General features: G+C 38.6%; 1 protein-coding gene across 5 annotated transcripts in view; it reads right to left on the bottom strand.

Annotated features, from left to right (window-relative positions):
- Window positions 1-1,286: 1,286 nt before the first annotated feature.
- NSRP1 (nuclear speckle splicing regulatory protein 1) overlaps window positions 1,287-22,758 on the bottom strand; it is a 64,746-nt gene continuing 43,274 nt past the window's right edge. For 3 of the 5 annotated variants that reach the window (XM_051824605.3, XM_002718905.6, XM_070061162.2), the window contains 5 exons: window positions 17,782-17,838; window positions 10,826-10,954; window positions 9,400-9,607; window positions 7,206-7,314; window positions 1,287-2,905 (listed from right to left, as the gene is read on the bottom strand). In XM_051824605.3, the coding sequence (XP_051680565.1) occupies window positions 1,852-2,905; window positions 7,206-7,314; window positions 9,400-9,607; window positions 10,826-10,954; window positions 17,782-17,838 (1,557 nt within the window). In that variant the 3' untranslated portion in view covers window positions 1,287-1,851. The remainder of the gene's footprint in view (window positions 2,906-7,205; window positions 7,315-9,399; window positions 9,608-10,825; window positions 10,955-17,781; window positions 17,839-22,758) is intronic. The other 2 variants (XM_089317546.1, XM_051824606.3) reach the window with 1 other exon arrangement.

Below are 22,758 nucleotides of genomic sequence, written 5' to 3'. Positions count from 1 at the left end.
CAGTGCCAGCCCCTAATGGGTGTGTGTGTGTGTGTGTGTGTGTATACATATTAAGATTTATTTATTTCTTTGAAAGAGTTACAGAGCTGGTTTACTCCCCAGATGGCCACAATGGCCAGGCCAGAACCAGGAGCTTCATTCAAATGTCCCACATGTGTGGCAGGTGCCCAACACTTGGGCCATTTTCCGCTCCTTTTCCCAGGCCATTAGCAGGGAGCTGGATGGGAAGTGGAGCATCTGGAACATGAATCAGCACCTATATGGGATGCTGGCGTGGCAGGTGGCGGCTTTACCTACTACAACACAATGCCAGCCTCTAATGGTATCTTTCAATGAGTAGTAGTCTGATTTTTATAATGTTAATTAAAATTAAGTAAACTTTACAATTCATTTCTAGGTAAAGTTACACTGTCTTCCAAAAATGTGATAGTTAATAAAAGTAATCTCTAGTTCTTTCCTATCTAAAGTATTAAGCTGTTTTATGAAAGTCTCCTGAACTACAAGAAAAAATGAGTTTATCAGATCTTTGTGACATGTCTCACCTTTCTAGACAATTTTGCACACCACAGTCAATGCATGTCTCTAGTTATAAAATGAACCTAACAAAGGAACACATTCTTTACCAAAGCTGAAGATTTTTAGTTTGTCTTTCATGGTTCTTGATGATCTCAATCTCATTATCTTTTCTAACTTATGCTGTCCCCATCTGTAAATCAGTGATTTTCAGGGTCTGTCCCTGTTACTGACTTAGTTTAAAGTGTTAGGATGTATAAGTCACTAGCTTCCTTTTTATTCTTTTCTGGCTATAAAGGTATAATACAATGATTATGAATGCATGAAATCTGATCCATAATTTACAATTTTTTCAACTAAAACTCAACATTCTTCTTAAACTAAGTTTATCCTTCCAAACATAAGAAAAAGTGATAACTCTTACAGTATTCATCCTTTCCCCATGAATGCATTATTTACAATACACAATTTCAAACAGTAAGTTTTAAGACTTAGTACAGAAATTCTACTTTTACTTTGATGCACAAATAGAACTTGAAATAAACTACATTATCTTTTTTTAGTATACATAAAATAATATTTATTCAGAAATAGGCCATCTGGATCTTTAGATGATTTGTTAGGCTAAATGTCTCTTTTTACACTGGGCTTACCTATATAACTAATTTTCTCATTTGGCAAGCTTTCAGAACTGCACATGAAAAGTGCTCTTTACTAAAACAAGGCATTGTGACATAAGTAAAATTACTTATAAAATAAAAATGTGACTTAAATGTATAAGCATGTTATTATTTTTATTTCCACTTAAGCCAAGTATACTGTGAGACAGATAAAAAGTTGTTCAGACAAAATGCATGATCCACATTTTACACTTTAATACATTTCAGCACATAAAGTTAGCGATATCCTCTACTTTATTTCTCAAATCCACATTTTTATCTGAAATACAATAATTTTTAAGGGACTGAAATACAATAATTTATACAATAAAACAGTTCCTGCAACAAAACCAACAAATTAGGAGAGTTTCTTAAATTATTATTTTTTAAATAGCTGTAGTACAGCCAATTTTCCTTAAGTACCTAATGGAATTCAACTTGCATTCAACTAACTGAATACAACCAAGTATCAATATTGATAAATAAATGTTATATATAAATTTGGCCAGTCAAGACTAAAGGAATGACATTTGATTTAAACCTAAACCAAAAGTGAATTCCGAAAATGTATTTTAAAATATCCTCTCAACCTCTGTTAACACATTCCTGTATGCTTTTTCACAAATTCCAGAAATTGTAATTTTCTGTGCTGCTACAGATTTTTGTATTGGGGCAGCTCTCAATCATCTTCTTTTTCAATATAGGTCTTTGCATTAACTCGTGCCATTTGCCTAGCCAAGTATCTGTCTCTAGCTGAAATCACAGTTTCTTCAGTGTTTCGCTTTGCAAATTTGTTCACTGCCTCAGGTGGTTTCTCTTGTTCTCTACCTTTCTCTTGCCCTTCCTCTGTGAGTCTGTGCTTTGTTCCCAGTAACGTTTCAGAACTAGAGTGTTTCTCTTGGTTTCTTTCTTTGTCTTTTTCTAAGTTTCTTATTTTATTGGATCTTTCCTCATCAAGAAATTCATTCTTCGCCCGAGATTTTGGGTTGCTTTCCTTTCTGTCTCGATTTCTTTCTGAAGACTGAACACTTGCATCTTGTTTTTCCTGATCTCTATATTTATCATCACTTTCATATTTTTCCTTCCTTCCTTTCATATGCTCTTCTTTTGCTTTGCTTTTCTCTTCCTGCTCTCCTCCCTTCTCACTGCGCCGGTCGTGATCATTCCGTTGTCTATCTCGTTCTCTTGAGGAATATTTTTCCCTGTCTTTCCGTCTTTCCCACTCTCTGTCATCTCTTTCTCTGTGGTCCCTTCCCCTCAGTTTATCTTCTTGTTCATGCCTCTTCCAATGGGAATCGCTATGATTAGTTTCTTTGTGCCTATGAGAATCTTTCTTTTCTTTTCGGTAATCAGAGTCAGTATAATAGCTCTCCTCATCTTTAGACGGCCTCTTTTGGTGATCTTCCCTTTTATCATGTCCTTTTGACCTGGAACTTTTTGTGTGGTATTTGGCACTGTGCCCTCTTTCTTCACTAGATGACCATGAGTGGGTCTGATTCCTGTGATGCCTGCAATCATTCTCTGAGGTATGTGTAACCTTTTTTCTTCTGTAGTTCACTTCATTTTCTTCCATTTCATCATCTTCACTGCTCTTAGCATCAAAGTCACTGTCTGCATCTGGGTTTTCCTCTACTTTCACACCAGTTTGGAGAATGCATTTCTTCTGTGCTATTCTGTCCTCTGCACTTACTTCATCGGAGTAACCCTTCAACTTCTCTTCCTTTATCCCGGACCTTTAAAATAGTAAATATAAACATAAAAGGTCACCCTATCAATCAGAGTAAGCAACTGTTCATATTTTTTCAATACTTAAATCAACACAACTATAATTATATTTAATTCTGATTATCCAAATGTAAAAAATGTGCTGATGTCTATTTACTTTGTACGTATCTGCAAACTAGTATTTTCAAATCATTCAGATTATTTTCAATATTTGTAGAAGTGAAACAGATACAATTATCCTTTCTCTATTGGACCACCACAACCTCAGGCATGGGTCTGTACAAGGTCTTCATTTTTGCTAAGCCTAGATAATCAGGAAAAGTAATATAAATTCTGGATCTAAGTTCTACCTTTAGTTGTAACTGCTGAATTTTTGTTTTCTTTTAAGAATACTATAAAGATGGTCTCAGACATGAAGAGAATTTTTTCCAAAGCAAAATGGTAGTAATGCTAATTCTAAATATTGATAATTTTTTCTCATACTTAAAATGGCACTAACATCCTGATATATGCCTTGGAACCTATCCCAAAGTGGAAACGAAAAGTATTCATAAAGTCCATAGAAAATGTGTGCTATGAAAAAATTATGCATAAATTTCAAAATTTTTGTACCAATCTTTTCATTCCATTTTTACAGAAACCTTTTGAAGTACCCTCAAATGTCCAGCTGTCCATATATCCAGTGTTCAGCTGTCAGAATCAACAATATAAAACTTTTTATATCACCTACATTTTCCTAATTGATAAAGAGGTTAAGTTTACATTATTCACATGGTCAGTCTTATTTATTTTATTTTTTAAAAGATTTATTTATTTATTTGAAAGTCAGAGTTATACACAAAGAGAAGGAAGAAGGAGAGGCGGGGAGAGAGAGAGAGTGAGAGAGAGAGAGAGAGAGGTCTTCCATCTAATGGTTCACTCCCCAATTGGCTGCAATGGCCAGAGCTGCACCAATCCGAAGCCAGCAGCCTGGAGCTTCTGCTAGGTCTCACATGTGGGTGCAGGGGCCCAAGCACTTGGGCCATCTTGTACTGCTTTCCCAGGCCAATGCAGAAAGCTGGATTGAAGTGGAGCAGCTGGGTCTTGAACCAGCACCCATATGGGATGCTGGCACTGCAGATGGTGGCTTTACCCACTATACCACAGCATTGGCCCCTCATGTTCTGTCTTATTAATCACACTAACAGTACAACATCTTTGTTTTCTAGGAACTGCTGACAGAACTATCTTGGCTAAAGGATCCACTAATAGTAAAGAATCTGATTATTAGGCTCTAAGAAGTACAATTATTTAAATGACATTACAGAGTTTCAAGACTGGCCTCATAACTACTCCAGATGAAACTCTAACAGAGTCATAATATTTTGGGATTCCCATTCTAAAGCTCAATCTTCAACTGTGCTTTCTTAGATTCAAACTTCTCATCAATTTTATAATCAAAACCTAACAGTTTGGGGGAGAATGGGGCATACATCCACTCTCTCTCCTCATCCTCCACTCTCCCATCTGTCCTTTTTCCAAGCAATACAGACTCAGATCTTCTAATCATATTGTCTCTGTTCAAAAAAAAAAAAAAAGTTTGGAGGTAGAACTTAGATCCAGAATTTATATTACTTTTCCTGATTATCTAGGCTTAGCAAAAATGAAGACCTTGTACAGACCCATGCCTGAGGTTGTGGTGGTCCAATAGAGAAAGGATAATTGTATCTGTTTCACTTCTACAAATATTGAAAATAATCTGAATGATTTGAAAATACTAGTTTGGATGGTAAAGCCACTGCCTACAACTCTGGCTTCCTATATAGACACTAGTTCATGTCCTACCTGCTCTTCTTCTTCATCTTTTTTTCCTTTTTTTTTGAAAGATTTATTTATTTGAAAGGCAGAGTTACAGAAAGGGAGAGGAGAGACAGAGAGAAAGATCTTCTACCTGCTAGTTCACTCCCCAAATGCTGGAGCTGGGCCGATCCGAAGTCAGAAGTCTCCCACATGGATGCAGGCGCCCAAGCACTTGGGCCATCTTCTACTGCTTTTCCAGGCCATAGCAAAGAGCTGGATTGGAATTGGAGCAGCTGGGACTCGAACTGGTGCCCATATGGGATGCCGGCACTGCAGGCGGCGCCTTTACCTGATACGCCACAGCAACAACCCCTCAGCTGCTCTTCTGATCCAGCTCCCTGCTAATGGCCTAGAAAAAGTAGTGGAAGAGGGCCCAAACATTTGGATCCCTGTAACCCACACAGGAGACCTGGAGAAATGTACTGGCTCTTGGCTTCGGCCTGGCCCAGCCATCTCTGGAGTGAACTAGCCAATAAAAGATTTCTCTTTCTCTGTCTCTTTCTCTCTCTCTAACTTTTTCAAACAAATAAGTAAATCTATAAAAAACTTGTGCTCTATGACTACAAGTTTCATTTTTACTTAGTTTCAATTAACTTAAATAGCCACACGTGAGTAGTGGCTACATACTGGACAGTGTACCTATTTTCTCTAATATAGAATCACATATTTTTTAGAAAGCTTTTATTTAATAAATATAAATTTCATAAATACAGCTTTTGGAATATAGCGGTTCTTTCCCCATACCTGACCTCCCAATTCCAATCCCGTCCCACTTCCTACTTCCTCTCCCATCCCATTCTTCATTAAGATTCAGTTTTAAATATCTTTATATACAGAAGACCAGCTCTATACTAAATAAAGATTTCAACAGTTTGTACCCACACAGACACACAAAGTATAAAGTGCTGTTTGAAGACTAGTTTTACCCTTAATTCTCATAGTACAACACATTAAGGACAGAGGTCCTACATGGGGAGCAAGTGCACAGTGACTCCTGTTGTTGATTTAACAACTGACACTCTTATTTATGACATCAGTGATCACCCAAGGCTCTTGTTATGAGCTGCCAAGGCTATGGAAGCCTTTTGAGTCCACAAACTCTGTCATTATTTAGACAGGGCCAAAAGCAAAGTTCTCTCCTCCCTTCGGAGAAAGGTACCTCCTTCTTTGATGGCCCCTTCTTTCCTGGGATCTCACTCACAGATTTCTTTCATGTAGGCCATTTTTTTTGCCACAGTATCTTGGCTTTCCAGGCCTGAAATGCTCTCATGGGCTTTTTAGTCAGATCTAAATGCCTTAAGGGCTGATTCTGAGGCCAGAGTGCTGTTTAGGGAGTTTCTCAAAGAATCTTTATGGAGGCTGAGTTCTACTTATGAAAATACTGATTTCCTTTTATATACTACTTGAATATGCACGTAGGATTATACTGTATGAAACCAAATTCTTTCCAAATGTCTCCTTAATTCTGACAGCAATCATTTCAAGACACCAGGGCCATAAGTATATCTGTCCTTTCAGATGAAAAGCAAAAAAAAAAAACAATTTGGGTATGCTTTCCCTTAAAGGGTTATTTATAAGAGCCATAAAGTGCTTAGCTATTCAGAAATGTTACACATTTTGTACATCAAAAGTCTTCAGTTTTGCACTTCTAAACTCAATCACTGAAGGTGTTTTGATGTAAATTGTGACAATTTTTTATACACTACAGAAAAACAATCTTTAACTAAATCTCCAGGTCTTCAGTTTTTAAAAATTTTTAATTAATTTATTACAGAGGAAGACAGAGAGCATGCATCCCCATCTGCTGGTTTACTCCTCCAGATGCCCACAACAAAGCAGTGGGAATCAAATCATGTCTGCTTGGTTACATCCAAATCAAAGCCAGTACATTCTTTCTGTCTCCCATGTAGGTCGCAGGGGCCCAAACATTTGGGTCCCCTTTCACTGCTTTCTCCAGGCCATTAGCAGGGAGCTGGATCAGAAGAGCAGCTGAGGGGTCAGTGCTGTGGTGTATCGGGTCAAGGCGCCACCTGCAGTGCCGGCATCCCATATGGGCACCGGTTCAAGTCCCAGCTGCTCCAATTCTGATCCAGCTCTTTGCTATGGCCTGGAAAAGCAGTAGAAGGCCAGGTCTCCCATGTGGATGGCAGGAACCCAATTATTTGAGTCATTACTGCTGCCTCCCAGAGTGTACATTAGCAGGAAGCTGGAATTGAGAGCAGAGCCAGGGTTCAAACCCAAACACTCCAATGTAGGATGTTTCTTAACCACTAGAACAAATGCCCACGTCAATCTGTAGGTTTCTAAGTTAAGAACCTGAGAATTCCTGGCCATTCATTCAGTAAGATCAATTTGGCTGACAACACAACATACAATGCTATAATCTTCCATTTTTCACAGGGTTAAAAGAACCCTACAACTACATATTATTAACTGTTTCTTCTACACATTCTGGATGTCACCTCTCACCTGGCTTCACGAAAACTGCATTCAGGTACCTCCTCTTCACCAACTGCTTGATTTAATAGGTGCCTATAAAATCCACTGAGATCTTTCTGCTTGGTTACATCCAAATGAGCTAAGAGAAAGTAAAAGTGAGAAGACTATAGTATTAAGAAAGCAAAAATGCCACTCTGTTTTGCAGGCACAGAGTACATAACATATAAACTCTTCTCTAGACTAAGAGCTGGCAAACTATGGTCTGCTGCGTATTTTTAGATATAATTTTTATTGCAACATAGTCCTGCTCAATTGTTTATGTAGTGTCCATGGCTGCTTTGGTACTACAAAGGCTGAGTTGAGTAGTTGTGACAGAAATCATAGGTATAAAAAGATTAAAATATTTATTATTAGATACTTGACACAAAATCTGACTGGTGCTCTAGATGAACAGGTAATACATACTTAGAATCTTACAGATTTGGTAAAGTGGTATAGCACTTGCCAATAAATTACGAACTACACATCCTACTTAGATCTTTTTTTTTTTTTTTTTTTTTTTTTTTTTTGACAGGCAGAGTGGACAGTGAGAGAGAGAGACAGAGAGAGAAAGGTCTTCCTTTGCCGTTGGTTCACCCTCCAATGGCCGCCGCTGCAGCCGGCGCACCGCGCTGATCCTGGCAGGAGCCAGGAGCCAGGTGCTTTTCCTGGTCTCCCATGGGGTGCAGGGCCCAAGCACCTGGGCCATCCTCCACTGCACTCCCTGGCCATAGCAGAGAGCTGGCCTGGAAGAGGGGCAACCGGGACAGAATCCGGCGCCCCAACCGGGACTAGAACCCGGTGTGCCGGCGCCGCAAGGTGGAGGATTAGCCTATTGAGCCACGGCGCCGGCTCTACTTAGATCTTGAGGAATGACCATGAATAGAATACTCAAGGAAAGCACTAAAACATTCCTTGGCTCCCCCCACATTTTTTTTTTTTTTTTTTTTTTTTTTTGACAGGCAGAGTGGACAGTGAGAGAGAGAGACAGAGAGAAAGGTCTTCCTTTGCTGTTGGTTCACCCTCCAATGACCGCCGCGGCCAGCGCTGCGGCCGCTGCACCACGCTGATCCGACGGCAGGAGCCAGGTACTTATCCTGGTCTCCCATGGGGTGCAGGGCCCAAGCACTTGGGCCATCCTCCACTGCACTCCCTGGCCACAGCAGAGAGCTGGCCTGGAAGAGGGGCAACTGGGACAGAATCTGGCACCCTGACCAGGACTAGAACCCGGCGTGCCAGCGCCGCAAGGCAGAGGATTAGCCTAGTGAGCCGCAGCGCCGGCCCCCCACATGTTTTTTTAAAGAGTTATTTTTATTTATTTGAAAGTCAGAGTTACAGAAAGAAAGGGAGTGACAGATCTTCCATTTGCTGGTTCACTCCCCAAATGGTCACAACAGCCAGGTTTGGGCCAGACTGAAGAAAGGAGCCAGGAGCCTCTTCAAGGGGGCCATCTTCCACTGCTTTCGCAGGTGCATTGCAGGGGGCAGAATCTGAAGTGGAACAGCCAGGATTTGAACCACTGACCACATGGGATGCTGGCGTCACAGGCAGCGGCTTTACCTGTTACACAATGCTGCCCCCCAGGCCCTCCACATTTTTACTCTTACTCTGATTAATTAATATTATTCTAGCTGCCTAGATTGGCACTTCTTGAATGGTATTACTCTAGATTTTATCATCTCAGAAAATATAATTAGGGTTTAAGGTTTTATTTATGTTGTTTGGGATCAATTTTATGGTGCTACACTTTGTTTCTGTTTTTAAGATTTACTTATTTGAAAGGCAAAGTGAGAGACAAAGAGACAGGGCCAAAGAAGACAGAGATCTTTCATCTACCCGTTAGCTCCCAAAATGCCCCCAACAGTCAGCCAGTGCTGGGCCAGGCTGAGCCAGGAAGTCCACCCAAGTCTCTCATGTTGGTGGCAGGGACCCAAGAAATTGCGCCATTACCTGCTACCTCCTGGACACATCAGCAGGAAGCTATCCTTGAACTGAAGGAGCCAAGACTCCAACTGGCACTCTGATATGGGATGCCACAGCACTGTGGCTTAACCAGCTGTGCCTTGCATCGTGCATTCATATAAACTATGATCACTGCACTTGAATCAGAAAGGTGAATGACACAGCAAATGGCTCGCCACAGGGCTGCTCTGTGTCTTTCTACTCTTCCCACCTCCCATTTTACCTTCCAGTGCAGCAGCTCTCTTTTCTCTTTCTTCCTCCTCAGCTCTCTCTTGCAGTTTTTTCTTATAAGCAGATGTCACAAATGCCTCTTTATCATCAAATTCTCCCTTTTCCATTTCTCGCTCTCTCTGTATTTTCTTTTCCATTCTTTTTTCCTGTTCCTTTTTTCTGATTTCAACTGCCTTTAGTAAGTTGTGAATATATTTGGGCTGAGAGAAAAAATAAGGTTAATTAGGAAAGAGTTGAAAAAAAAAAAAACAATTTTCTGTAATAATTTTTATCATGAATTCATTAAGATAGAAATGGTTAATAAATAGAATTGTCTTCTCAAAATTCAATATAAATTTATTAGCAAGATTCATACTGAAACTGTTTTCAATAAATATGTAAGTGCAACAGAAATCAAATTTATAATGCTTTTACTTTTTTTTTAAATCTCAAACCAAATATTTTCCTAGTGTTTCTTTTTTTTAAGATTTTATTTATTTGTTTGAGAGGTAAAATTACAGACAGAAGAACAGACAGAGAGAAAGGTCTTCCATCCGCTGATTCACTCCCCAAATGGCTGGAATGGCCAGAGCTGGGCTGATCCAAAGCCAGGAGCCTGGGGCTTTGTACAGGTCTCCCATACAGGTGCAGGGGCCCAAGGACCTCGGCCATCTTCCACTGCTTTTCCAGGCCACAGCAAAGAGCCAGATTGGAAGTGGAGCAGCTGGGACTCGAACCAGTGCACATGTGGGAGGCTGGCACCCCAAGCAGTAGCTTTACCTGCTATATCACAGCACTTGCCCCCAAGTGTTTTTTTTCATCCTGTTTACTGGTATTCTCTTACTTCAACAAATAAATGAATCAGAAAAGTTTTTCATAGTTAGTGGAAATATGATTGTTAGGAAAAGAGTTTCCTAACAGTGATCATTTTTTAAAATAGTAGCTTTAGGAGTGAGCATTTGGTACAGTGATTAAGACACTGCTTGGGATACTTGCATACCTTTTCTGAATGTCTGGGTTCAAGTCTTAGCTCCACTCCCAGTTCAAGATTCCTGTTAATGCATATCCTAGGAAACAGCAGGTAATGTCTTAAGTAGTTGTGTCCCTGCCACCATGTGAGAGAGACCTGGATTGAGTTCTTGGCTCCCAGGTATTTGGAGAGTAAACAAGTGGATGGAAGGTCTCTCCCCGAAATATTTCCAAAACATTACTTGCAAAGTTTCAAAGCAGGACACAAAATTCACAGTATTGTTACATAATACACTTGTCTCCTGTTATGATATTGTATGTACAGATACTTGAGTTTTAACTAGAACTAGAAATTTTCATACTTCAAATACCTAAAAGTTTTCTCTCAGGTAATTCTCATGTTTTAAAATAACATTAAGACACTAAATGTATATCAAGGTCAAAGAAACTTTGTATTTTTAGTTACCAACCTTTCGATCTTTACTCAGAAGCAATCTGGGGTTACTTTCTTCCTTCTTTTTCTGCATTTCATCATAAATACTGTCATATTCATACACAGTAGAATCTTCTGCAAGGGCCTTCTGAATTTCCAGTTTAGTCTTAAAAAAAAAGTTTCAAAAATATGAGCAGCCAAAAGACACCACGAAAGTTCTACATATTTCTTATAAAGGTCCATATATTATATATCTATATTATATATTAAATTATATATTATAAAGGTCCATATATTATATACAATATTATATATTATATAAATATATCTTAAAATTACATTAGTTCCATTTTAGATAGAAAAATATGATGTTAAATTCTGGAGCCAGGTTGCCTGGGTTTGAATTTGAATTTTACATTTTCTTAATATTTTTGGTCAAATTTGTTTAGTCTTTTTGTGCCCTAACTTTTCTCATCTATAATAACTCTATTTACCTCCTAAGTTGTGATAATTAAATGACTTAATAAAATTAAAACACCTAAGATACAGCCTGAAGGAGAATAAATGTTCAAAAAACATTAACTATCATTATTTGAATGATTTGTATATAATTATTTACATCAAAAGTTTAAAAGTCTAAGGTGTAACTGAGAAACAACCTAAATCTGGTTTTGAATGCCTATATTATATACTGAATTTTCAAATAAATTTTGGAAAGCTGAGCTGCCAAGCACAATGTTTAGTTTTCAAACGTATAATGGTAAGAAATACTTCATTTAAAATACAAAAGTTCCCAGTGATGGGTGTTGTGTTGTAGTGAATTAAACCAATGCATTTGTTTATGATGAGAAGAAAGCTGCCCAGGGGAGCACTTGGGTATTTACCTAACTCACTTATGTCTCAAAATATACAAAGTAAAATTTAAACAGCAATCTAAGGGAGAGCAGACAAATCGACAATCATCTAGTGATCGACAATCACACTCACTAGTGATTTCAGCATTTACCTTCTGGCAAAAAAACCAGACATAAATCAGTATGACTATATATGTGGGTCTTCAAAAAGTTCATGGAAAAAAATGTCCTATGAAATCTGCAGAGATTTCAAAAACATTTTTGCATCCAAATAAACTTACTTTTTAATTCAATTTTTCCATCAACTTACTGAAATATCCTCATTTAAGGATTAACATGACTGGCTCAATGGACACATGTAGAACATTTTCCAAATTTAGAGGGAATATTGATAAATACTGACTATATTGGACAATAAAGTAAACCTCAGCACATTTTTAAAAATAGGAAACAAGGAAAGGTCTTACAACATAAAACAATCAAATTAGAAATCAGTAACAAAAAGGTAACCTAAAACTTCCATATGTTTAGAACTAAGTTATATATATTTTTTTTTTTTTTTTTTTTTTTTTTTTGATAGCTGGAGTTAGACAGTGAGAGAGAGAGAAAGGTCTTCCCTCCATTGGTTCACTCCCCAGGCTGCCACGGCCGGAGCTATGCCGATCTAAAGCCAGGAGCCAGATACTTCCTCCTGGTCTCCCATGCGGGTGCAGGGGCCCAAGCACTTGGGCCATCCTCCACTGCCTTCCCAGGCCATGGCAGAGAGCTGGACTGGAAGAGGAGCAACCAGGACTAGAACTGGCGCCCATATGGGACGCCGGCACCACAGGCAGAGGATTAACCAAGTGAGCCACGGCGCTGGCCCCTAGAACTAAGTTATATATTTTCAAATAACACAAGGATCAAACAAAAAACTCCCAATGGAAATTAGAAAATACTTTGAATGTAATAACAAAAATACATCAAAATGTGGAGGTAGATATAACAATGCTTAGAAGGAAATGTATAGCTTTAAATGCATCTATGAGAAAATAGAACAGATTGAACAACAGAGATGTGTACCCATTTCAAAGTCAGAAAAATAACAAAATAAATCCCAAGAAAATAGAATGAAGAAAACATTAATAAAATTAATGTTTCAATGAAATAGAAACAAATTAATTAGTAAAATTAATTAAGTAGAAACAAACTTAAAAAATATTAGTCCATTTTGACTACGAGTATCAAGTGTTCTACATCCCATCCAGCTCCCTGCTAATGTGCCTGGGAAAGCAGCAGAAGACGGCCCAAATATTTCAGCCTCTACACCTCCATGAGAGACATGGATGAAGCTTCCAGGCTCCTGACTTTGGCCTGGCCTGGCCCCAGCTGTTGCAGCCATTTGCAGACTGAACCAGTGGATGGAAGATCTCTTTCTCTTTCTGTAACTCTGCTTTTCAAACAAATAAAATTAACGTTAAAAAAATTAGCTCATTTTATAAGATTCACCAACCCCTGACAGTGTTACTTTCTAATTTTTTCAATCTGAGTAATTATGGAGAAAGAAAAGGAAAATCACAGGCCAATTTCACTTATTATACGAAAATTCTTAATGAAATTTAAGTAAACCAAATGAAATGGTATATAAAAAGGACAATATTTTACACCCATGTTGGATTTATTACATTTATGTGAAGTTACAACTGATTTTCTAAAGTTGAGCTGATCTCACATTGCTGATATGAATCCAACATGATGATCATTAAGTATTATCCTTTTTATATAGTTTATGGTTTAAAAAAACAAACAAACAATAAAACCTCAAACTAAAAAAGGAGCTTTATTTTTTTAAAGATTATTTATTTATTTGAAAGGCAGAGTTACACAGAGGGAGGAGAGGCAGAGAAAGAAAGGTCTTCCATCCACTGGTTCACTTTCCAAATGGCTGCAATGGCCGGAGCTGCACTGAAAAGAAGCCAGGAGCCAGGAGATTCTTCTGGGTCTCCCATATAGGTGCAGGGGCCCAAGGGTGTCCCACATGGGTTCAGGGGACCAAGCACTTGGGCCACCTTCCTCTGCTTTCCTAGGCCATCAACAGGGAGCTGGATTGGAAGTAAAGCAGCCAGGACATGAACAAGCACCCATAAGGGATGCCAGTGCTGCAGGAGGCTTAACCTACTACACCACAGCATTGACCCCTAAAATATTATTTAACTAGCTATATAATTTAATTCCCCAGGGAGGCAGTAAAACACAGTAGCTACAAGCTTTAGCTCTGTAATTTCACTGTGTAGGTTTGAACAGAATTCTACCATTTAGTATGTGACCTCATGCAACTCACACAAATTTACTTGTGTTAAGTTCCTCAACTATAAAGTGAGGATTGTAATAGAATGTGCCTCACGACTGTTATAAGAATTAAAGATCATTCTTCAAAAATAATTGCCGGGGCTGGCACTGTGGCACAACAGGGTAACGCCCTGGCCAGAAGCACCGCCATCCCATATGAGCGCCGGATCGAGTCCTGGCTGCTCCACTTCCTATCCAGCTCTTTGCTGTGGCCTGGGAAAGCAGAAGATGGCCCAAGTCCTTGGGCCCCTGCACCTGCATGGGAGACCCAGAAGAAGCTCCTGGCTCCTGGCAAACACACCTAAACAGAACAACATAGTACTGAATGAACAGTGGGTCATTGTAGAAATCAAAAGAGAAATAAAAAATTTCTGGAAACAAATGAAGATGACAATACAACATATTAAAACTTATGGGATACAGCAAACACAGTGTTAACAGGAAAGTTTATAGCAATTGGTGCTACATCAAGAAATTGGAAAGGCAACAAATAAATGAGCTATCAATGCATCTGAAGGATCTAGAAAAACAGCAGCAAACCAAACCCAAAACTAGTAGGAGAAAAGAAATAATTAACTAGAGAAGAAATCAACAAAACTGAATCAAAAAAATACAAAAGATCAGCAAAATGAAGAACTGGGTTTTTTGAAAAAATAAACAAAACTGACACACCATTGGCCCAACTAACCAAAAAAAGGAGAGAGAAGACCCAAATAAATAAAATTAGAGATGAAAGGAAATGTAACAACAGACACCACAGACATAAAAAAGAATCATCAGAAATTACTACAAAGAGATGTATGCCAACAAACGGGGAAACCTAGAACAAATGGGTCAATTCCTCGACACATACAACCTACCTAAATTGAGCCAGGAAGGCACAGAAAACCTAAACAGATGTATAACCAGGACAGAAACTGAATCAGTAATAAAGACCCTCTCAACAAGGAAAATCCCAAAACACTGCTGAATTCTACTAGACATTTGAAAAAGAACTCCAATTCTTCTCAAGCTATTCAAAACAACTGAAAGAGAGGGAATCTTCCCAAATTCTTTCTATGAAGCCAGCATCACCTTAATCCCTAAACTTGAAAAAGATGCAACAGAGAAAAAGAATTAGAGACCAATTTCCCACATGAACATAGATGCAAAAATCCTCAACAAAATTCTCGCCAATTGAATGCAACAACACATCAGAAAGATCATTCCGGGGCAAGTGCTGTGGCACAGCAAGTAAAGACACCAACTGCAGTACCAGCATCCCATATGGGTGCCGGTTTGAGTCCTGGCTGCTCCACTTACGATCCAGCTACAAAAAAAAAATCAAATACCTTGGAATAAATTTAACCAAAGATGTCAAAGATCTCTACAATGAGAATTACAAAGCATTAAAGAAAGAAATAGAAGATACAAAAAAATGGAAAAATCTTTCATATTCATGGATTGGAAGAATTCATATCATCAAAATGTCCATACTTCTGAAAGCAATCTGCAGATTCAATGTGATACCAATCAAAATACCAAGGACATTTTTCTCAGATATAGAAAAAATGGAAAACACAGGAGACCCCGAACAGCTAAAGCAATCTTATACAACAAAAACAAAGCCAGAGGCATCACAGTACCAGATTTTAGATACACTACAGGGTAGTTATAATCAAAACAGCCTGGTACTGGTATAAAAACAGATGGATAGTCCAATGGAACAGAATATAAACACCAGAAATCAATCCAAGCATCTACAATCAACTGCTATTTGACAAAGGAGTTAAAATCAATCCCTGGAGCAAGAACAGGATCTTCAACAAATGGTGCTGGGAAAACTGGATTTCCTCGTGCCAAAGTATGAAGGAAGATTCCTACCTTACACCTTACTCAAAAATCGACTCAAAATGGATTAAAGACCTAAATCTATGACCCAATACCATTAAATTGTTAGAGAATATTGGGGAAACCCAGCAAGACATTGGCATAGGCAGAGTTCTTGGGAAAGACCCCAGAGGCACAGGCAATCAAATATAAAAATAACAAATGGGAAACATCAAATTAAGAAGCTTCTATACTGCAAAAGAAACATTCAGGAAAGTGAATAGGCAACTGACAGAATAGAAATTAATTGCAAACTATTCAATTGATAAAGGATTAATAACCAGAATATATAAAGAGCTCCAGAAACTCAACAACAAAACAACCCACCCAGTGATAAAATGGGCAAAAGACTTAAACAGACATTTTTCGAAAGAAGAAAAAAACCAAAAAACACAAAACCTACATTTTGTTAAGAGTTCAACAAACAGTATTAAAAAAAAACTGAAGGACACAGTGTTTTTTTTTTTCATGCAAATTGTTGAACTCTTTACTCAGTATAGAATTGGTCTTCTGTGTATAAAGTTAACTGAAAATGGATCTTAGTGGAGAATGGGACTAGGAATGGGAGAGGGAAGAGGAGAGTGGGTGGGAGAGTGGGTATAGTGGGAAAAATCACTATATTCCTAAAGTTGTACTTATGAAATGCATGAAGCTTGTAAAGGGTTTTTTTGGGGAAAAAAATAAATTGAAAACAAACAAACAAACAAAAAACCAAAAGCCACAAATGTACCACAGGAATAAAAGATGTTAATAACATAAGAAAGTGGTGGAAGGAGGACATGAAAGAATGTATGGGAAATTTCTTTACTTTTTTTTTTTTTGACAGGCAGAGTGGACAGTGAGAGAGAGAGACAGAGAGAAAGGTCTTCCTTTTGCCGTTGGTTCACCCCTTAATGGCCGCTGCACTGTGGCTGGCGCACCACGCTGATCCGAAGCCAGGAGCCAGGTGCTTCTCCTGGTCTCCCATGCGGGTGTAGGGCCCAAGGACTTGGGCCATCCTCCACTGCACTCCCGGGCCACAGCAGAGAGCTAGACTGGAAGAGGAGCAACCAGGACAGAATCCGGCACCCGACTGGGACTAGAACTTGGTGTGCCAGCGCCGCAGTTGGAGGATTAGCCTATTGAGCCGCAGCGCTGGCCTCTTTATTTTCTGTTCAATTTTTCTGTAAACCTAAAACCACCGAAAAGTAAAGTTAATTAAATAAATTTTTTAAAAATTACCTTATACTCCCCTTTCTTGGTAGATGAATTTTAAATAATTATAAAAGTGTGAAATCACTTTGAATAGTTTTTTTGGGGGGCAAGCAAGCTCATAAGCAATGATTTACTAATAAACAAAGAAGCCAAATAATCCACTGTCAGACTATTGAAGTCTGCAAGTAAATTTGGTGTTCAGAAATGAAAAGTTAATTCTTCATTTACATAATTTTTCCTGTAAAATCTATACAGGAAATGTGTAGTCTATATAAATCAAGAAACATTCTCACATATTTTTAGAAAACAAGAGTCAAGATCAAATTATTTCATTACACATACTACTCTGTTTTAGTCTCAGTATCTAGACACTGAACGACACTCAAAAATATGAGCTGGGGGGAGGCATTGTGGCACAGTGGGTTAAGTTGCTGCCTGTGATGCCAGCCTCCCACATGAGTGCCTGTTAAGTACTGGCTGCTCCATGTATATCCACCTTCCTCACTGGGAAGAGAGCAGATGAAGACCCAAGTAGTTGGGCCCCTGCCACCCATGTAGGAGGCTCAGATGCAGTTTCAGGCTCCTAACTTCAGCCTAGTCCAGATCTGGTCATGGCATCCATTTGAGGAGTGAACCTGCAGATGGAAGATCTCCAAATAAATAAAATAAATATTTTTAAAGAATTTATTTAAAAACAAATGAGCTGGAAGACTTCACTGACTGCATTTACTTTACTCGTCTGCCTTACCTGTTTCATGGCCTGTTTCTTAGCAGCTTCCCTTTGAAGGCTTTCACTCACGGAGGTCTATAAAACAGAAAAACGCTGTCACTGTTTAAATCAATTCAAAATTTCTTTTCCAGTATTCTAGCTGGCAACTGGTTCCTTACTTTTAAAGGCAAAAAGTTAATATTATCAATTAAATTAACATTTTCCTAAACAAATCAATTCTCATGGAATATTATCAGACTGCAAGGTATAAGAGAATAAAATGGTACAGGAAAAAACGGGGGAATATGGACTTTTAGTCCTAACTTCATCACTACATCATTTAGCCTCTACAGATTTCAACTTGCTGTGTGCCAATGAATGCATGTGTATGACTGTGGTGTTAAGGGAGTGAAGACTGGACTAGATAACATCTTAGGTACCTTTAATACTATAATGGTGTGATTCTCAGCAACAAAAATCCTATTAGTTTAACATGCACTTTTGAATGTAATCCATCAAGAATCCAGTTTATATTTAAGACCTTTGGGCAGCAAGAACTATCTATGGCTATAATCATTCAAGTAATACATACTGAATAGTCTTCCATACCAGACACTGTTGGAAGTCCTGAGGTTAATGGAAAAACAAGCACAGTCTCTGTCTTGAGATATAAATGGTCTGAAGGGAAGACAAATATCCAAGGCAACAATTACAATATAAATGTGGGTTGGCACCGTGGTGCAAGAGATTAAGCTACTGCTCATTATGCCTGCATCCCATATCACAGTGCCAGTTTGAGTCCCAATTCCTCTGCTTCCAAACCGGCTTCTTGTTCATGTGCCCAGGAAGGTAACGGATGATGGCCCAAGTCTTTGGGCCCCTGCCATCCACATGGGAGACCTTGATGGAATTCCAGGCCCCTGGTTTCAGCCTGGCCCAGCTCCAGCTGTTGCAGGTATTTGGGGGAGTGAATCTATGGATGAAAAGATCTCTCTCCACCCTTACCACCTCACCTGTGTGTGTGTGTGTGTGTGCACATGTGCACACTTCACTTTGACTTTTAAATTAATAAATCTTTAAAAAAAACATAAATGTGACAAGCAATATAATAAATATCTGCCTACATATTAGCCTCTAATTTCAGAGTTGCTATACTAACTATGGTTGCTACACTAACTATGGAAAATACATTATAAATGTATTTGGGCCATCTTTTGCTGCTTTCCCAGGAGCATTAGCAGGGAGCTAGATCAGAAGAGGAGACTTGAACTGGTACCAATGTGGGATGCTGGGGTTGCAGGAAGAGGCTACGCCACAGCAGTGGCCCCATCTGTCAAACAGTTTAACTTAATTTAGCAAACACATTCTAAGACCCTATAATGTGGAGCAGTAGTTAGATTAAGCACTACAAAAAAGTTTATGGTCTAGTCAGAAGAGAGCCACATTTGGTCAACATTTTAATCTTTATGTCTAAAAGTTTGTTGGTTCCTATTAGGTTTAATTACAAATGAGAAATGCGTATAAAAAAAAGGCGGGGGGAGAAAGTACCTGGCCTATTTTATATATACTCACAATATACAGCAATTCTCTCTGTATCTACATACACACACACACACACACACACTTTTAAGGGTTAATATGTGGTCAAGTATATGCATCATGAACTGCAGAATTAAGAAAAATATTGCAACTAGAAATTTTGTTAGTTCTGTGTAGAGAAAACTATTTAATCAATTTGACTTGATATGGGAGGTTTTTGTTTTGTTTTATAAGGTTCACAGTTAGCTCAAGAATATAAAAAAGATGGAATAAGATGGGGTGCCTTTCTTCTGTCACCACCATATTACCTCCTGGGCTTTGATAACTACCAGAAAAGAAAGAGCTCTGCAAGCATTATTGGAACTCCTTCACCAATAAGCAGAATGTAGTCTGATGACTAAAAGCAACAACAAAAAAAATTACATATTGGATCATTAGTTATATTATTAAATTACCTTTCTTTAGTCAAAAATAATTTCTAATTTAAGAAAAAATTGGAAAAAACCAATTATTTTTTTTAAAAATCTGTCATTCCATAATAAAGCACAATGGAAAAAGTGCTTCTTTTTGAAGAGGTCTGCCTATTCACCTACCCAAAATAGCTCTTAGCTTAAGAAAAACAGTCCAAGAAACAACCCTTCAAATGGCTTAGAACTACAATTTTCTGCTGTGCTAGGAACTCAAAGAGAACTTCCTGTTCTTTTTTCAACTTAGCAACAGTCTTACAACTCAGTAGCCTTTATCATGGGCTTTATTTGTTCACATTCACACAAATCTTAAGTACAAAACCTGCTTAAATGTTTTGAAGGGTACCTGAAATTTTTACTATATAACCACAGACCTAAGACAAACAATTAACAGAAAAAAAATAGACACAGCTATAAACAGAAAATTTAGAACACAGAAAATACAAATGATTATTAACTAGAAGGAAAATAATTGTTTTAAAAACAAGTGAAAGTTCATTTTTATCATTTATCAACTGGTAAAGATTTTTTAAAAGATATTACTCAATATTGGCAAACAAAGATGCACTCCTACGTTGTACAGATGTGAGAGAGAAAATGTTATAGACAGATCCTTTCTTTTTTTAATTTATTCATTTTTTTATTTTTTGACAGGCAGAGTGGACAGTGAGAGAGAGAGACAGAGAGAAAGGTCTTCCTTTGCCGTTGGTTCACCCTCCAATGGCCACCGCGGCTGGCGCGCTGTGGCCAGTGCACCGTGCTGATCCGAAGGCAGGAGCCAGGTGCTTATCCTGGTCTCCCATGGGGTTCAGGGCCCAAGCACTTGGGCCATCCTCCACTGCCTTCCCGGGCCACAGCAGAGAGCTGGCCTGGAAGAGGGGCAACCGGGAAAGAATCCGGCGCCCCAACCGGGACTAGAACCTGGTGTGCCAGCACCGCTAGATGGAGGACTAGCCTATTGAGCTGCGGCGCCGGCCTAAAGACATTTTTTTCCAGTGATGAACAGAGGGTTTTTTTTTTTTTTTTAAGATTTATTTATTTATTTGAAAGAGTTACACAGAGAGAGAAGGAGAGTCAGAGAGAGAGAGAGAGACAGAGAGAGAGGTCTTCCATCTGTTGGTTCACTCCCCAACTAGCTACATGGCCAGAGCTGCACCGATCCAAAGCCAGGAGCCAGGCTCAAATACTATATGTAAGCCAACAATGTCTTTGATAAATACATATAAGACTGATTTTAGGAACAGAAAGCAGGCATCCAAAAATAGGTGAAGTTAGAATAAGTAGCCAAAAGCAGGTCAAAGACAAGTAGACTACAGAACGAACAAAAGCAAAGCTGCACAAGAATAGAAGGCTATACAGTTTTTTTCTGAGTTAAGACTGGCTGATCCATCTGTCTTTATTCATGGTTGCTCAATGAAAAACGGCCCGAATCCTAACAAAGCACCCTTCTGTAGCTTCTGAAACCTTGACGTGAAGATATTTTAGCTTTAACTTGAATTATCTATAAATTTATTTTCAAAATATGTAACAAAAACATCCTTGAGAACTGAAAATCTCCTCACTCAGCTTCCTATTCACTATCAATATTATCCATATTCTACATATCAAATGCTCAAAGCATAATGATTATAAATTGTTTAGCAAGAAAATAAAAATAATTCTCATTTATTCACTTTATTTGAAAAGCAGAGAGAGAGAGAGAGAGAGAGAGAGAGAGAGAGAAAGAGAAAGAGAAAGAAAAAGAGAAAGAGAAAGAAACAACTCCCATCTAATGGTTCACTCCCCAAATGCTTGCAACAGCTGAGACTGGGACAGGCTGAAGCTGGGAGCCAGGGAGCTCAATCTGGGGCTTCCATGTAGGTGGCAAAAACCCAACCACTTGAGTCATCACCTGCTTTCTCCAAGGGTACAACTTAGCAGAAATGGGTGCAGCGCTAGAACTCAAATCTAGGTATTCGAAGTGGCATCTTAACCACTATGGCAAATGCCTATCCCCAAAATAATGTTTACTGAGACCTAAATTTTTCATTTTCTGAATTATCTCAGTAACAGCTCCAGATACGTTTACTTTTATTACCCTGTGTTGTGCTCCCTCTGTCAAAGAAAACACGTGATCGCTAAATATAAAACTAACGAAAGTTGAAATTAAATATTAGAAAAGTAAATGTGTACAAAAAAAATTCCGTGTACTCAAAATGGCCATATATGACTACTGCTGCCTTAGATGGTCTGTACCAGCAGGAAGTTGGAGTCAGAAACTGGAGGGAGAGCTGGGCATTGAACTCTGGTACGCCTACATGAGACACAGGTGTCTCACTGGAATTTTAACCATTAGACTAAATGCCTGCCCCTATACGCATGTTTGTTAAAATTATTCATATGCAACTTAAATTTCCTGACAAGCCATCAAGCTAGGATATCTCCCTTTGAAGATATTACGTAAGTCAGAGAAGTTTGAACTGAGAAGCAAAGATTAACAATGAAAGATCCCTGAAGAAACAGAAGCTAACTGGCTTGTGTTTGGAATGAAGCCAGAGCAGCAACCCAGAGTTGAGGAGTACAGTGCATACCTCAGGTTGCGGAGGTGGAGCAGGATGACAGAAAGCTTTCCAGGTATGCTCTCTCTCTCTCTTGTCTTCTCTGAGACAGAAAAGCAATACCTCCCTAGTGCTTTAGGGTTGAACATCAGAGCAGCACTCCAGCCTGGCTAGGGTGGCATCTCTGATCTGATGGCTCAACAGACTATCACAGGAGATTATTCTCAAAAAAGAACAATGATATGATGGAATTACCAGGAGGGACTTAGCAGACGGAGCAAATGGGAAGCCCATTAACATCACAAGTTCTCTGTCCAGAGGTTCTTCTTTTTTCCTACTAACCTTACTGCTCCTCCCAACCACATAACTAGAAAAACTCAAGTGGCTGATAACCCAATGGAAAATGAGCTAGCTCATTAGGAAAATAAACAATGAAAAAGTTTAAGAACTATTATAATTGTTTTGAAGGCTAA

This window comes from Oryctolagus cuniculus, chromosome 17, assembly GCF_051225735.1.
Source record: "Oryctolagus cuniculus isolate XC-2025 breed Fujian yellow rabbit chromosome 17, ASM5122573v1, whole genome shotgun sequence".
Taxonomy (NCBI): Eukaryota; Metazoa; Chordata; class Mammalia; order Lagomorpha; family Leporidae; genus Oryctolagus; species Oryctolagus cuniculus.
The sequence above is the reverse complement of the archived record's forward strand: the minus strand, read 5'-3'. Positions and strand labels throughout refer to the sequence as shown.